This window comes from Strix aluco, chromosome 6, assembly GCF_031877795.1.
Source record: "Strix aluco isolate bStrAlu1 chromosome 6, bStrAlu1.hap1, whole genome shotgun sequence".
In the NCBI taxonomy this organism is placed as follows: Eukaryota; Metazoa; Chordata; class Aves; order Strigiformes; family Strigidae; genus Strix; species Strix aluco.
The window spans coordinates 19,192,362-19,208,819 of NC_133936.1; the positions used below are offsets into that span (position 1 = coordinate 19,192,362).

Here is a 16,458-nt window from a genome sequence, read left to right on the forward strand (position 1 = left end):
CATAACATACAGCTGATCCACTGGTTAAAGCATTTCAAGAATTTGTCACACAACTGATCTTAGTGTTTAACTTTAAAATTTAAACTCTGGTAAAGTAGCTAATTTGTTGCTTAAATTTTAAGCATTTATGCACTTATAAGTACTTTAAGCCTTTGTATATGCCCACCTACAGCTATAAGGTAACTGAGACATGTAAGTACTTTGCTACCCTACAGTCAGCATGCTTAAAACATACATGTTTACCATCAAGGGAGCCTTACATTGTTAGTACTATTATAGTGAAACCAATAGTAGAATAAGACAATGTTTGCAAAGATTTGCTACAAAAGAGTAGTTAGTGTGTTCCCAAGAAAAGCTATTAATATTGGACTGTAGATTTGTTTACTAAACAAACCTATGACTCATTGTACTTAATACAAGAAATTACACACACTGTGATCTACAAATGTTATACTTTTTAAACAAACCAACAAAGCCATCATTTAATTGCTTAGCAGACATTTTAGAATAAATATAAATCCCATAAAACTTTCACAACTTTTGTTTCATGGTTTAAATGCACCTGAGAGACCGGTAGTTTTCTTTGTGTTTCTTAATCATATGCAAACAGGTTTGTAGGCAAAACCATTCTGGATTTGTTTGGTCAGATGTGTCTTCTACGCTGTGCTAACCAATTCCTTAAGCACAACCCCTCTTCATTTTGTCAGATCAAAGCTTCATAAATCAGGGTAATAGGGAATAATCAGGTTATGGGAGTGGACATTGATTCTGACAGTGATCATCAAGGAAACTTTTTATCAGCTCCAGGAAAAGTGATGCTTTCAAGCACAAGTCCTTCAGTCAGTGTGTTTCCTCCACATCCGCATGCCCACGCTGCCCCACCAGCCAGCAGTGGCAGTTTGGCAGCAGAGCTGCAAGGCAGCACAACAGGAGTCCAAGCCTGCAGTTGCTGGTCTCCAGCGGCCACCACCAAAACACCTCTTGCCAGGTTCTATTGCCTCTCTGTGCGTCCTGCTGCTTTAATGGTGTCTGAAACAGGAACGCATCCGTGAGCTGGACTTGGCTTCAGTATAAACTGGAGTGGACAGAAGTGAGGGTTGGGTGTAGTCTTAAGCTTTATCATTTACTAAGAGACTAAGAACAACGACTTAGGAAGGATAGACAACCTCCATCAATGTACCATCAATCTAGTCAGCAAAAAAACTTGACTGGGTGTAACAGTCATAACAAGGATATATGCTTGCAGAAATTCTAGGGCATAATGTGTACCCGGTGCTGACATGACTTCACAGGTTGGGAGAGGGTGTGCCTTTGCACCTTGTAGACTCCTTCTCAGAAGAGCTGAGCTTTTTTTCCAGCCATGCATACACGTTTAGACTCAGAAATCCTACAGCTAATAGAAACATTTACTGTGCTCATTAGAGAATATGCACACAGAGAAATCCAAAGCAATTTTGCCTCTTTAACCATTTTCTTCTCAGGTGGAATAATTTTTGCGTTAGATACCTTACTTTGTATTCAATAAAAATGCATAGATATTTATTTTTTTGTTATCTTCAATATTTTGTTTTGTGGTAAATCATATATATATATATATATATATGAATATATACAGCCAGTCTCATATCTAAGGGTTTAAGAAAGTCTGGAAGCCAGAGCTCCCACTGGCTTCACATAGTGGTAGTATCTGTCTTCATTACTTATATAACTATATTTTATATTATATCCACACACATACGTATGGGTAGGCACCAGGGAACCACCTGTTAAAATTTCTGTTCTCTTCTCTGAATTTTATGCTTGTAAAATAACAGAAAAAAAACAAAAATATTTTTCCTTAGCATCTTTCCATGCCCAAATTGAAAATTTGTTAACAAGTACAAGACATAAAGTTAGATTGATAAAACCAAATGATCTCTAGTCACTGCTCATTTCAGGTAGAAGGAGAGTAACATTTGCTGGTGGATTGTTCCTGTGAAGGAACTAGACATGTTTGTGAGAATAGCATCGTTTCTCTGCAAAGAAATTCTGTTTACTTTCTCAAGGCTGAGTTTATCACCAGATGCAAATATCCAGTCAAAAAACTCAAATGTTTTAATTACAATAGAGTAGATGCTCTGACTGTGAGTCACTGAAAAGCTCTAACAACTTTCTAACCAGTGGGAATGTCTTGCCACCAATACTATTAAACCAGTCGGGCCAGGTATCTTGGCCTTTGATATGGAGAAAGGCAGGAAAATTCCCAGCTATTTGTCTTTCTCTTCCTTTATCTTCTTAGAATCTCAACATGAAAGAACTCAAAATTTAATCTAAATTAACAAAATTGGTGACTGTACAACAAATCACATAAACTGAATTAAACATGTTCAGACACTCTTGTCCTTACTTTGGAATAAAGAATGATTAGATTAAGACCAGTCCAATTCAAATTGAACATTGACTACATAGCTTTCATGTGGATTACCCAGCCCACAATAAATTCCTAGATGTATTTTGGAATGAATTTCCTGAGTGCCACTAGTGGACAAACCCTAAGGGACAGTCTTTCCACAAGCTCTTTTGGGATGCTGACTAATCACCCACAGTAAATACTGTGTTCAGTGAGAAGGCTCGCTCTTTGATAAAGTTCTGTATCTGCCAGATTCAGAGAGCATCAGAGGAGGAATCCAAAACCTGTAGTCTATGGGAGGGAGATATTAAACTGGTTCTTGCAGCTGCTGTCCCAGCCAGCTTGAAGCAGTAGCTGCAAGTACTCTTGGAGGAATATGAGCGGTACAGACCACTGTATCTTTGAAAAGGCAAATTCTCTTGCTTGACCATGGTTCATTTGATTGTCACCTTGTGTGGTGGCTCATAACACATTACCACAGAGGACTTCTCTTCCTGCAGACACTGGGGGGGGGGGGGGGGGAAGTGTGTCAAAAGTTTTTGTAATGATTCATTGATTTTAAGGATTTCTAGGGCTCTTTGCCTGAACTGTTCTTTCCCTGGTTTGATATATTTTTGGGCTTAATTTCTCTATCACCTTTGAGACTATTGGGGATTTTCTGTTGGTTTTTGTTTGGTTTGCTTTTCCTGTTTGGTTTGGGGTGGGAGTTTTTTTGTTTTCCTTTTTTCTTTTTTTTAGTCTGTCCTTTTTCAAATCTACTGTAACCTAAAATAGAAGCAAACTGAGAGCTTGTTACATGGTAATTCTACTATAATTATAGGTCTGATTTTTAAGTCAGTCGAGAGTTTTAGAGAAAGCAAGTTTTAACCTATCACCTGAGAAGATCAAGTACAATTTGCCTTTGAACTAGTTATTAACTTTGAAGCCTGAAGTTGGTGATACACACTTTTCCAAACACAGGTAACATCCAATTGCTGAACACTAAATAGAAATTTCCTGTTTCTTCATACATAAAGACCTTCAGTTTATTTACACTCCTACTATTCTAAATGTGGAAACAGTAATGAAAAAAAACACTGTTGAGAAAAGTTACCCTGTGGAAAAATGGCTTTTTCAAAAAACACATCATGCCTTGAGAACTTCATCTCTCTGAATGTCGTGAAACTGTTTTAAATGTTCTAATTGTAAGTCTAAACTGTAGCGTAAATAGCGTGAGGAAGGGAGAGGTTGCAATGAAAATCAGGTTTTGGTTGTCTCTGCTTTTGAATGACGACTGGTAGAAGAGAGAGACTGAGCCAGCTTCAAGAAACAAAGTTCTCACCTACCAACATCTTTGAAAAGCCAAAGCCTTTATATTTATCTACAGTACCTGTCATTTCTGTGCTTTTATTGCTATCTGTCAATATTAGCTGATACATAAGTCAGTGAAAACATAGAGGAAAAGTTTCTAGTCATGAACAATTCCTAAAAATAAACAAAACCAAAAAAGTATAGGCTTTTGGGCTAGAATACATTCTAAAATACATGCCATGAGTATACATTATACAATTGTATTAGTTTCAGTTTTCACAGTCCACTGTGAAGTGCAAGAGAATATGATCTTATTGTGTGTCTGAAGAATACAATAGACTTTAAATACAGTTCTGTCAAGGGTGCAAAGGAATGTTCTCTTCCTCAGAGCAGGAAGTCAGAAGACATCAAAATACAAGACTTTTCATTAGAGGAAAAAAAAGGATTAAAGAGATTAAAGAGAAAATATGCACTTTGCCTTGTAGTTCCAAAAAGATATTACTACTGTTACACTTACAGAACGGATGGATCTTTAGCTTTAAGCAAGTTGTGCGGTTTAGGAATCACTGTATTAAAGACCACCATATGTAATCAATCAGAGTTCCAGAAATAGGTTGCTTACAGCGTTCATCCGTTAACTCATTTCCTTGAAAAGCAAAAGGATCACAAATAGAAGAAAATCCAGACGTTAAATCTCATGTGCTGTCTTAAAAAAGGAGGGAGAGGAGTTATAAAATAAGCTCTAGACTATGCCAAAGCATGAGAAATTTGCTAAGATTCATCAAACTATGTGAAAACAATGATAAAGACACTTGTCAAAATGGAAAATGAAGAAAGAACAATAAAAGTATATTAAAAAATGCATTCAGTTTTACAATCTTTATTCAAGGTTAAACACCTTTTCTACAGAAACAAGTTGAGGCATTTACCTGTGTCTTTTAAACAGACTAAGATAAAAATTGTCTATTTTTTTAACTTTTAGATTGTGTGTGATAAGTTTTGTGGGGCAATAACTCCCCTATGCCCACTGCAAAACAAACTTGAACTTCCGTATAGAGGCAGACAAAAAATGGAGAGTATTGCACTTGGCATCCGAGTCTTGTATCCCGGACTCATTACCCACTAGTTATATTACAAAACAAAGTTGAATGCAATCTGGACATATACAATACAGGTTAACATGGAACTTTTATAAATCAAATGAAAAATTTTCCATTTAACATACAATACTGAAGTTACCATTCTACAGGGTGTAAAAGATACACAAATACCATCAAATTGCTAATGATTATTCTTTTATTCAGTTTAACTCTTCAGTGAATAGAAGTATTACTATTAAAAAATGTTTTGGCCACTCTCAAGGTCCAGCCTCAGGTCAAAACGATATTCATGAAAACAGCAGAAAGACTTTTTCATCCCACTCACCACACAGAAACCCACTCATAATTTGGTAAAGGAAAAAAAAAAAAAAAAAAAAAAATGAACTTTGGTACAAATGCTACAGGATAAAAATAATATAGTTAATTAGAAAAGATGAACACCACTGTTGTTTTTAGGGTGAATGCCAAGTAAGATCTTGAAAGTTCTTGAAATCTGGGGGTTTAGTCAAAATTTACGATCTAAATTAATGCTGTTAAAAGGATGGCTTGTATGAATGAGCCTAGTTCTTTGATACCCTTCAATAACAGAGACTTTCCTCACAAAGCTCTTCTATTTTCTCTCTTTTGATGAATTCTTAATTATTTGAATGATTTCCATCCTGACGATTTTGAAGGTGCACAAAACAATTATAGTACAGTCAGTCACAGCAGGGAAATTTCAAAACATACTGCCTGATTTCTGCACATCTTTGATAATTTGGAGAGATTGCTAGGAGGAGTAATTGGACTGTAGCCATTGTCTACACACCAAATTGGATCTTTGCTGATGATCAGAAGATGCAAGTGATGGGAAAAGAGCGAGTAGCTTTGTGAAATGAAATCTCCTATAGGAACAGGGAATGTAGACCACCACGTGTTTGATATGAAATGCAAACACCACTTTGTTAATAACATTTGAATATCGAAATGTATTTCAATATTGAAATGGGTCACCTACAGAAGAAGGGCTTTCAACCCTCATATTGAGCAGCAGAATCAGCCTTCTCAGAAACAGAACTTAAAAGGTATTTAATAAACAGTATAGATTTTTATTCCTTTAAAAGTAATAAAAATATTTTAATTTCTTTCAGAGAAAGTTTCTCATTTGATGTCTTCTTTATGGAAAACAAAAGAGTAACAGATAATTTACATGGGCTAAATCCAGATTTCCTTAGTCCCTTAGGCAATCCTGACTCAAGCGGAATCTGAGACAGAATCCAGCGGCCAGCTTTGCCTCCCATGCATTTATCCCTGTGCCAGGTAAACAGGATTTGGTCTCACATGTAACTTGCACTGACATCTATGGGAGTCTAGTGGCTGGAAGGGCCTCAGATACAAGCCTGTGTCTGTGCACAGTTTCCACGATGAGATATGTGGGAATACTGAAGAGTACAGATGTAAACCTGTGATTAATCTGTTCCTGTTTAATGACAGCCATCATTTCCTTCACACTGCAGTAATTTTGTATTTAATATGTGGTTATAGAAACACCTTCTCTCCAAAGGCATCTGATACTGTTTATTTTTCTTTGCACAGAAATATATACTATAGGTTCTAATCCACTAATAGACAATATTAACCAGTTTGCGTAAACAAGACAATCTTTGTAAACCAAAAATAATAGTTTCACTGAAACTAGATCCTCATCTGTAGCCATTGACTCCAGTAGGCTTTGGATCAGGCCCTAAAACAGGCATGGGTCAGAGCTAGTTAATAAATCAGTCTCGCATCCAGAAACTGTAGAGGATATAGAGACTGAAGTTGCACAGACTTTGTAAATATTTATTACAAAATGGGCATCGAGTTTTTTAGATCAAATATATGATTTACCATGGGGAATGTACTTATTTGTCTGTGACTGTGTTGATGTACCTTTGATTTCTAAGTCTTTTGCAAGTACATTTATATGTACATTTTGACCATCTGTTCCAGAGTACTAAAAAATACAGACGAAAAGTGATATTAAAAAGTAAAGTACATTATTATTAGCTTAAAATAGTGCAATGTCATTGTTTATGCCAGCATGTTAGCTGATTTTGTTGTGGTTTTTTTTTTTTTAGCTAGTGCTATGCGTGATAACAGCATTACAATTTAAGAATTTATGGCAAGTCATTAGTAAGTAGCTAAAACTGAGATTTAAAAATTGTTGTTAATATCATGGAAATGAATATGAGGTGGAATCCATAGATCTATTTGTTGCTTAGTTTGAAAAAAAAGCCAAACCCAACAAATGGCCCAAAAGAGCTGAATACATTATTTCACACATGAATAAATGGTTTGACTGATGGGCATTGAAAGAACCTCACAATTTTGGATACATCAACAAAAGAGCACTGTCTTTGTGTGCTATACTGAGTCTTTGTGCATGAACTTTTCCTGCGTGTAAAGGGCTCCTGCAACAGTTCATGTGATGGTCCAGCATACAAGGTTTATTCTGAGTCCCTGAACAGGATGTAAATGGTGAAATGGGGTTCTGGTAATCTTCTGGTTTAAAGTTTCTCTATAGGGGTCTCTAATTTACAAATGTTTCTCTTTTGCTCTGGATCCTCTCTACTAGAATTTAAAGGGGGAAAAAAAAAAAAAAAAAAGCAGTCTATGCCTGGAACGGTAAACAACTCTGCAAGTGAATAAGGACTTGATTTAGTTTTCCCTGAGACAAACCCAGGGTCTGGGTTCTTAAAGAACATCAAACATCACCAAGGACAAGAGAAGAGGGAAACAGGGCAAGAAATAAGAATTAGAAAGGAGATGTTTCTGTATACTTTAGATACACAGAAGATAGGCAATAATGCTACTTGTTTCTGATGAAAAATTATTCAGTCACACAGGTGGTAGGAGGCACCTCTAACCTCAATAGTTTAAGCAGCATTCATGGAAAAAATATCTTTTAAAATGTAAACCAGCCCACCAAATAGACTGGTACAAATACATTCCTAAACAAAAATATATGGGATGTGTGTATGAACAAAGTAGTGTATAGCCCATTGTATATAGCTAATTTCACAAAAATAGGCTTACATATGATAATTTTTAATTCTCAGTATCAAGGAGAAAATTAAAAATATTCATTATGCTATTTTTTTAAGATGGGGTTTTAATGTTAAAAGGGTTTTTTTCCATATTTCTACTAACTTTTGCCACTAATTTGTTATCTATAGTTTTCCCAACACAAGATATATTTTCTCTAACAGAATGATTATACCACTGCAACGTGCAAACAAATATCACATAACCAGCTGAGAAGAAACAAGTGTTTTTAGATTTCCTGCCAGTAAAACTAAGTTTGTAGTGTCAGAGGTGCTAGTAGGAATCTGCAGCCATTGCCCCTTTTTGCTTTTCTTGGTTCTTGTAAGTTACATTTTTAAAAGTGGTTGTTGAGCCTCTGTACAGTGGATTTGTTTCCTAAAAAAACAAACAAAAACAGAAGAGATGGGAGTCATGCAATATTTAATTCATCTCCCCATTGCTTCAGCTGCAAGCAGATGTAGCTGCACACCACTGCCTTGAGCATACAGCTTTAGCAAAGGGATCATTTTGGCCCATGATTCCTGACCCAGCATTATGATTCAGGTTGTACATGCACCAGTGAGTATCACTCTGCTTCCCAGTGTGCAGAAGAAGATGACTTGTACTCTACTTCCTGAGAAACTCGGGCCAGACATCTGCCTGGCCCAGCAATGTGTTCCCAACAGCAGGCAATGCAGGCTGCCCGTGGAAAAGGTGACACACGTTTCACAAACCTCCTGGGTCAGAGGGGATGTCCTCCTTCTATGGGTTTCTCTACAGACATTCTGAATCCATGCAAACTTTTACCATCCAGAATATCTTTGGAAATAAATCATATGCCCTAAGTAGGTGTTGTGTAATGATGTCTTTTGGTTTCTTTGGAGCCTGCTATCTCATCATGCTTGTATGGGAAAGTCAGTGAACAAATGTCCCATCTTCAGTTTTCCCGGTCATAATTTTATAGACAAGTGACACACCCTCCTCCTGCTATTTCTTCTCCCTAGTAAGGATTTCTGGTCTATTTTTGTACAGAAGTTATTTTGCACCTTTAATCATTTCCAAAAAGCCTTCAGCAGCTCACTTATGTTCCAAGCCACTGAAATTCAGACTGGTCTGTATGAGGCAGCACAAACCAGTCTAGGGTCAGGAATGTGCTTCACTTCGTATCTGCCTCCTAGATTAAAGTAATGTACATCATCAAACAATGCTTTATCAAATATGTCTGATATGTGTATCAAATGTTATGGCTGGACCATTGTAAAAGCATAGTGTCTCAGCAGTGACATGTGAGTTGTCACGGTCCTCTTGCTTGAGCCACACAGACTACCACCCACTGGGAGAAGGGCAAGTACCACCTGGGATTTTAATCCTGGCTTCTCATCATTCACTTCCTATCATTTCCTCTTGTGACAGAAAAGAAAATTAAAATGCTTCTACCAAGTGTATCCTTCTCTCTCTCTTACCATATGTAGCCTCCCAAAGGATTAAGAAAACATTCTCAGGTGGCCTTGCCTGTAAGTAACTGGTTTTTGCCATCTCAAAAGCTGAAAGGCCAGCAGTGTCCATTCTTGCAGAAATGTTGCAATCCCAGGGTTTTGTACGAGAATGGAGCCGGGTGAATGGCAGCATATTGCCTGCCTTCCTGACAGCCACTAGAAATGCTTACTCAACATGCTTTTTTCCAAAGAGTCTCAGAAGTCTTAAAGCTTTTGCAGAAGAGCAAAAAAGTCAAGGGCAGAAAGGAAAGAAGAAAAGGGAACATGTGGTATAAACTTGCATTACACATCCACAAGCTATAGATAGAAGTTAGGCCTGAATTTCTCTGGCCTTTTACCTATATTTTGGATAGCTTACATTCATTGCTCCTCTGTGTGTGGGCTCTCATCATGACAGAGGCCATCAATAATCTCTTTCCTAAAATGGACTCTAGTTTCTGGGAAGAGGGACACACCTCTGATAATTACATAGGCAGCACACAAATTTGCTAAAACTAATCAAAGGCAAGGTATTAATTAAAAAACAACTAATAAAAAAATGTTACCTACACGCTTTTACACATGGAAGAAATTAAATCAGGAGACCAAACTCTAGCTACTTTTCGTCCCTAAAAAATTGTAATTTTACTTTCTAGAATAATAAATGTAGTGAAAACCTACCAGTAATATCTATCACTTTAAAAGAACAAAACCAAGACACAGAATTTTAAAGACAGTTGTGCATCATGCAACCGACTTAAAGAACTTCATATAAACTCAATGCATTTAACGTACCGTTTGCCATTTAACTTTTGATTTTTCTGCTTCAAACTTGGCCACCTCTTTCCGGTCTTGAACTGACACCAGTAATTTCCATATACAAAGTAAAACAATGCCAATGAGAAGGATAGCAAGGGTGACACCCACTATTATCATTGGGATATTTGGAAGCTGTGGGCAATCTGCAGAAACAAAACCAATTATGACTGCGGATATCCAATCAATAAATTTTAAGCAATTAAAAACACCCAAGAGGCATGCTTAGCTTCTCATATGTTGTGAGCTGTGCATGCCTTTTTCTTCAAGTCTATGTTATTTTCCTCCTGCTAGCTTGCTAAAGGGTTTGTGAAACTGGCTGAAAAATATTGCATTAAAATGTTAAAAAAATTAACTGATCACTTCTTCCACTGCTCTTTTACCGTGTCGATTAGCAGCTGCTGGATACAGACACAGATTCTGAAGAAAAGAGTTAGAAAATTATTTGCAGATCTGTATCAATATAATTCTAAAAAACAGGGCTGAGTTGACAAGATTATGAATGTTACAGTGTTACGGCTGAAGCTCTACTTCAATTAATTGATATTCAGCATGTTGCAGAGGAAAAGATTCTAGCAAGATCTGTATCAAGCTAAAGTCACCAATGATCTTGAGAAAATAGAGGAAACTACATTTCACTCATGAAAACAATGAGAAAAAAAATCCATTAGACTTGCTGAAAACATTGAAATGAAGAATTTGAAGGAATTTTGCATTTCAAGTTCTGTCATAAATTTTATCATACAATATTTCAGAGAGTCAAAATTGAAACTGAAGTTTTTGCTTCACCAAAACACAAAAGTTTGATTAATTTATTAATTATTATTAATATTTATAAGATTATTAATTATTAATAATCAAAAAGTTTGATTAATTTATTACTAGAAAGTATTGCTCATGGAAGTTGGTGAATGCTATTATTTTACAAAATTTTCTGCTGAACCATGGTTTAAGGACATTGAAAAATTCATTTCAGTCTGGTTTGAGCAGTAGTTTAGTTCTGCAGTTACTGGTGCCATCTTGATTTCCATTCCATAAATGAAATCAATTTCTAGAGCATTTCTGAAGGTTTCATCTCAGGTCACATTCACATGCATTGCAGCCACCACAGCACAATAGCTTCAAGGCCCAGGAGCAGGACAGCAGATGACAACAAAACTGGTTATTGTAGCATTGTGGGAGGACCACAACATGGCATTTAATGAACTGTGCCTTCCCTAAGATACTTCTTTCACTTTTTTTTTTTTTGTTTTAGATCTACTTAAAATGCATGGTAGATGTATTTAATAAAGAGAAAAATCTTACACTTATATTCCTAAGTCTTAAGGACGTAGTTTACAAAGGGATGTGCATCTTTAGTACTAGCTTTGCTACAACTATCTTTGCTGTAATAGTAACCTACACAAAACCAGACTACTGTTCTTACGGTAGAAGCTGCTTTTTTGCACAGTGAAATCACTTTCATTCTCACATATATGCTAGAGAAAGGCTACACAGAGGGTTAATAAATGCCATTTCTGCCAACAAAACAAGGTTACAAATCTGCATTAGCTTTCCCTAAAACGTAACTAACATTTAGTACTGGGACACTGGGTGTGTCAAAAAAAGAATAATCATTTTTATTGCCTTGAGGCTGAACTGTTTCACAGCTGAAAAGTGGTGTCTGTGTTCTCTCCTGCCCTACATGATTAGGAGCTTTAATGAAAAATCAGTAGTGAAACAACAGTAAATAAAGAAGTAATGTTAAATGAAAGGATATAAAGAGGTCTGTTGAATACCTGTTATTGATGCAAATTAATGATAAACTAAAGCTTAATGATACCGCAACATTAAACGTAATTGTAAATATATTTTAGAATTTCATCAGGTATACCCAATCAGATAGTCTTTTGGATATTTTTCCATCTATGAAATATATGTAATTTCAAAGTGAATTATAGTTTTCTCATATAATGCAAATGACATTTGGTATCATCATCTTAGAACTGCAAAGGACTGGAGAAAAATTAACTTACTCTTGCAGCCCAGGGATCATTCTGTCCATCTTAAATGAAATGCCAAGTATTTATTTTACTACCGCATTAAATAAGTACCTGAGGAGGTGCTCTTTTGGCTAGGCAGAGGAGAGCTACAAACACAAGGAGGTGCAGTGCTGCTTAAAAGAGCTCAGGTTCTAGATAGCTCACCCTGCCTGTGTTTTTAAATCAGATTTCACGTAGAAAAAGCAAAATTCACTGCTTACCTTTCTGTTCTATGCTGTGAATGACCGTCCTTCCCTGTTCATCCATAGCTAGTAGAAATATGGTTATACATTCATTTTCCCTCTGCAAAGAGCAGGGAATGGATTTATCCTCTGAATAATCTGCAGGGGGAGGGAAAAAAGTAATTCATCAGATCAAAGGAAATTTAACATGTAATAAGAAGAGAGACTGCTGGCATCATGTTTGTCACAGCCTCATCTGTGGATGGTAAAGAGTGAAAGATGAAAGCAGAAATACCCTCAGAATTTCTACTAAATTTAATGATCTTCCTTCTAAACCCAAGGTTTGTTTTATTTCTGATTTTTCACTTACATTTCTGAAGAACTGATCCAGGTATTGTCAATCTGCACTGACCATCTAATGCACCTTATTAATCTAGTGTACTGTGAATGTCAATGAATTGGAAGTGCTTCCAAGTTGCTTAACCACCAGCTGTCTAGGAAATATAATAGTCCCCAGTTATAGGACAAAGTAAACAGTATGTTCTCTTTGGTTTACAGCTACTCTTTCTGTGTCTAGATTATGTTTCAGAAGTAGATATGCATACATCAAACAGCAATGGATACTCTTAGAAGGGGTGTTGTTTAATTCTTCCACAATAGCCCTCTCAAAGAATAGTGTGTCCAGTACTGCCACAGCAGTAAATATAGATTAAAAACAGAAAGCTGTGATTCTGGGGTATTTGTAATGTGATTCCAGGGGAAGCAGATAAAAAATGTCTGCCCCCATTTATTTGTCTCTTCATTTAATGTAGATCTGCACAAAAACTTAATCCTTTTTGTTTTCCAGATGATTCCTAACTGGAAAACCTTTTCTGCTGAGAAAAGTTCATTCAAAGGGAACAGGGAGACAGGAGGAAGCTGACTGTGAGGACAATATAAAGCAAATAAAATGATTGAAAGCTGAGACTACAGATCCAGAGCCAGAAATGAAGTAATTTGGAGCATAACCGTTATATAATATTTTTACAGAGCAAAAATATCTGACCTTATAACTTATGCCACATCTGGGGCTGGACGCCATTATGTTTCCATATAACCCGTGATTTGAATAGCATTGGAAATCTAGGTATGCTTTTCAATACATTTTTAGAAAAACTTCTTAGGTTTTATTTTTAGAGGTTAAAAAGAAAACAGTAAACGGCTCAAAATTTCTTTAAAAATTATTGTCACCCTCCATTATTTCTTACCCATTCAAAACTTACTGAAATTTCATGAGCAACTGTACCAAAAATCTTAAGTCCTCAAACTTTAATATGAGGAGTAGTGAAATATAAAGTAGGAATCAAACAGGAATATAGATTTTAAAGAAACCTGTGGTACATAAAGAAATAAATGCTCGCTTTTTTCTTTTTTTTTTCATATTGCTTATTATCATAAGGTTTGGTCTTATAGAAAACACTATTAAACACCATAGAAAATACAAAAGTATAAACAGTTGACTACCCTACAGTTCTTTTCTCTGCTTGTTATAAAAAGAGAATCACATCTGGTTGGATTTTAATGAAAACATGGTCTTGATTTGTGATAATCTTGTATTTAACCTGTTGCCTGTCCTTGGTGATAGAGCAATGTGATATCTATCAAGGTGACAGGCAGACAAGACTTGCTGATTTAACAAGATTTGGTTTTGTTACCAGGGCCACAAACTGCAGACTGAATGTACTGAATTAATGGCACTCATTGCCAGGTCACACTTCCAGTAAGGCTGTCACAAGTTTTGCAATATTTGTTGTTTCCCAACTCTTTTAAGCAAGCAGATCCAAAGAATATTAGCCTGGGTTTGTGGGGGTTTTTTGTGGGGGTTTTTTGTTGTTTTTTTTTTTTTTTACAAAAGAAAAAAAAAAGGAGGAAAAGGCTAGTTGTTAGCTATCCTGAAGGTAGAGAAAAACTTGCGGTCATATTCCAGATATCATCCAGAAGGCAGTAACTGAAAATATATTATTTTTAAATTGTAGTTTTTAATTTAATGTTATTAATTTGAGACCAAAGGGAGCAGAAATCTGATTATGTGCAAGGATGTAGAAATGAAAGCAAAGATGCCAGTTCAAGCTATTCAGAGCCCAGCTTATGCTTAGTATTTTTATTTCTTTGATGTTATTTTTAGGATGAGGGATCACTAGGAGAGACTACTGCATAGATTACTTTCAGTTCATTGTACAAAAATTTGCCTAGGCAGATAAACTCCTGTAATTTACACCTGTGTAATTTTCTGTGTTCTGCAGTGAATCATCATGCTTTTCCCACTTCTGCCTGCAGCTTAATTCCTTTAATTTCAATGGTATTTGAAATCACTGGAGTGACACTGGAAGAATTGGGTAACAGTGGCAAGCTGGAGCCTCTAAATGCAAAAGACTGTTTCCTAACAGATCCTTAGATAAAAGATTCAACAAAATTCTGACTATAGATTTAAATGTCATTATGCCATTTCTTGTTTGTCTTTTGCTCAATAAACTGCTTTTTTTGAACAGTTTCATCTCACTTGAGACAGAACAGAGCAGCGTTGATATAGAGGATTATTCAGGCTGCAGCATCCACTTTGTTGTTACACTGGGAATTTGTGTGGTGTCAATGCTGTGGGGTAGGAAAAACTCAGTTTCTCCAAGGAAAGTGTAACTGTCCCTGTTGGGTTTGTGGCAGGAGCAGCCTGGTGCCCTGTGGTTGGGGTGATGGCAGGAGCCACCAAGGAACTGCGGTTCCTCCTGGATAATGAGTAGAGCAACAAGGGCTCATCTTACAGCCATCTGGCAAAGGGGGGATTAGACTGATATAATATTCAAATATTAAAAATTGATGAAAATAAAACTAGATGCCTGCCATGGAGATAAGCCCAGTAAATGTGAAGCCACCAGCACCTCCAAGAGCTGCTGTGCCATCCTGTGCCCTGCTGGGTCCCCAGGCAGAGAGGCCACCCATGCCAGCCACACTGGTGACCCTGCTGCTGGGGATCAGGAAGAGAAACACCCAGCACCCGCAGAGCCGAAGCAGAGGAGCAGAAAAGCACAGCTCAGAGGCTAAAATAGGCATTCCCAGGAAACAAGAAAATGTAAAGCCTAAGCTTTTTTTATTGCTCCACAGTTCCAGTCATTGTGTTGCAACATACACATGCAAAAGAGAAAGTAAATCTCTGAAGTGCTAATATTTTATTTAACCTAGAGCTATTTCTAGTTTTCAAAAAGCCTTGGAGCATTAAAAAACCTGAAATATAAACCAGGCAGGAGTATGCTACCATGTGAAGTTGCTCAATAGTATATATTAAATATTATGTGGTGGTCTAGTTATACCACTTTCAAAATTTTTTTTTCTTTAGGTAATACAGTTTTGATGTTAGGATTTTTTTTTTTTAATGATTACTTTGAATATTATTTTTGTCCTCCCAGGACTTCTTAATGAGGCTACCTCCATGCTAAAACAAATCCTTTGAGCTATTACACAAGCATTTAAGAAGAAACACAGTATGCAACAGCTTCTTTTCTTTTTTTTTTTTTTTGAGGGGTTAGGATGGGAACAGTTATCCAGCCTTCACTGCAGCAGTTGCTGTAACTGCTGCAAATAAATTTTAAATCTAAAGAAGCAGCTGACAGTCCCAATCAGTGAAGCACAGGACGTGAAAAAAAGGAAATAAACAGGAAGAGGAGATGATGCTGTTATGCTCATATTCCTGTGACCTCTATGTACGTGAACAGAGCCATAAAAATGACTGTTTCTGCTCTTGATTAGTATTAATTATATTTGAAAATAGAATGTCTTATACATTCCTAGCTACAAATATCTGCCATCTGGCAATAGCTTGCTAATAGTTTACTAACTACAGTTAGTTTGCTAACTACAGAGATACAATAAAAGTGCCTATATGTTTTTGAAGCTTGCAAAGACATTTTATATTTATAAACAAATACTGATGTCTAGAAAGGCAAAGCATGATAATAATTTTAATAACAATACAAAATTAGAATTAGTTTTCCTTACAAGGGCAATATTTGCAATTTTTGAATTCTGTATTATGGAGTAGTGTAATCAAAAAAAAAAAAGATGTAGCTTTGTTGGAAAGATGTACATCAGTGAAATTTCTGCATGCATGCA

At 36.3% G+C, this 16,458-nt stretch overlaps 1 protein-coding gene across 6 annotated transcripts in view; it reads right to left on the reverse strand.

Annotated features, from left to right (window-relative positions):
* Positions 1-3,759: 3,759 nt before the first annotated feature.
* The window catches only part of ITGB6 (integrin subunit beta 6), a 53,998-nt gene continuing 41,299 nt past the window's right edge, over positions 3,760-16,458 (reverse strand). For 5 of the 6 annotated variants that reach the window (XM_074828955.1, XM_074828960.1, XM_074828954.1 and 2 more), the window contains 3 exons: positions 12,358-12,477; positions 10,095-10,261; positions 4,544-8,220 (listed from right to left, as the gene is read on the reverse strand). In XM_074828955.1, coding sequence (XP_074685056.1) covers positions 8,119-8,220; positions 10,095-10,261; positions 12,358-12,477 — 389 coding nt within the window. In that variant the 3' untranslated portion in view covers positions 4,544-8,118. Of the gene's footprint in view, positions 4,386-4,543; positions 8,221-10,094; positions 10,262-12,357; positions 12,478-16,458 lie in introns of those variants that run through there. The other variant, XM_074828957.1, reaches the window with a different exon arrangement.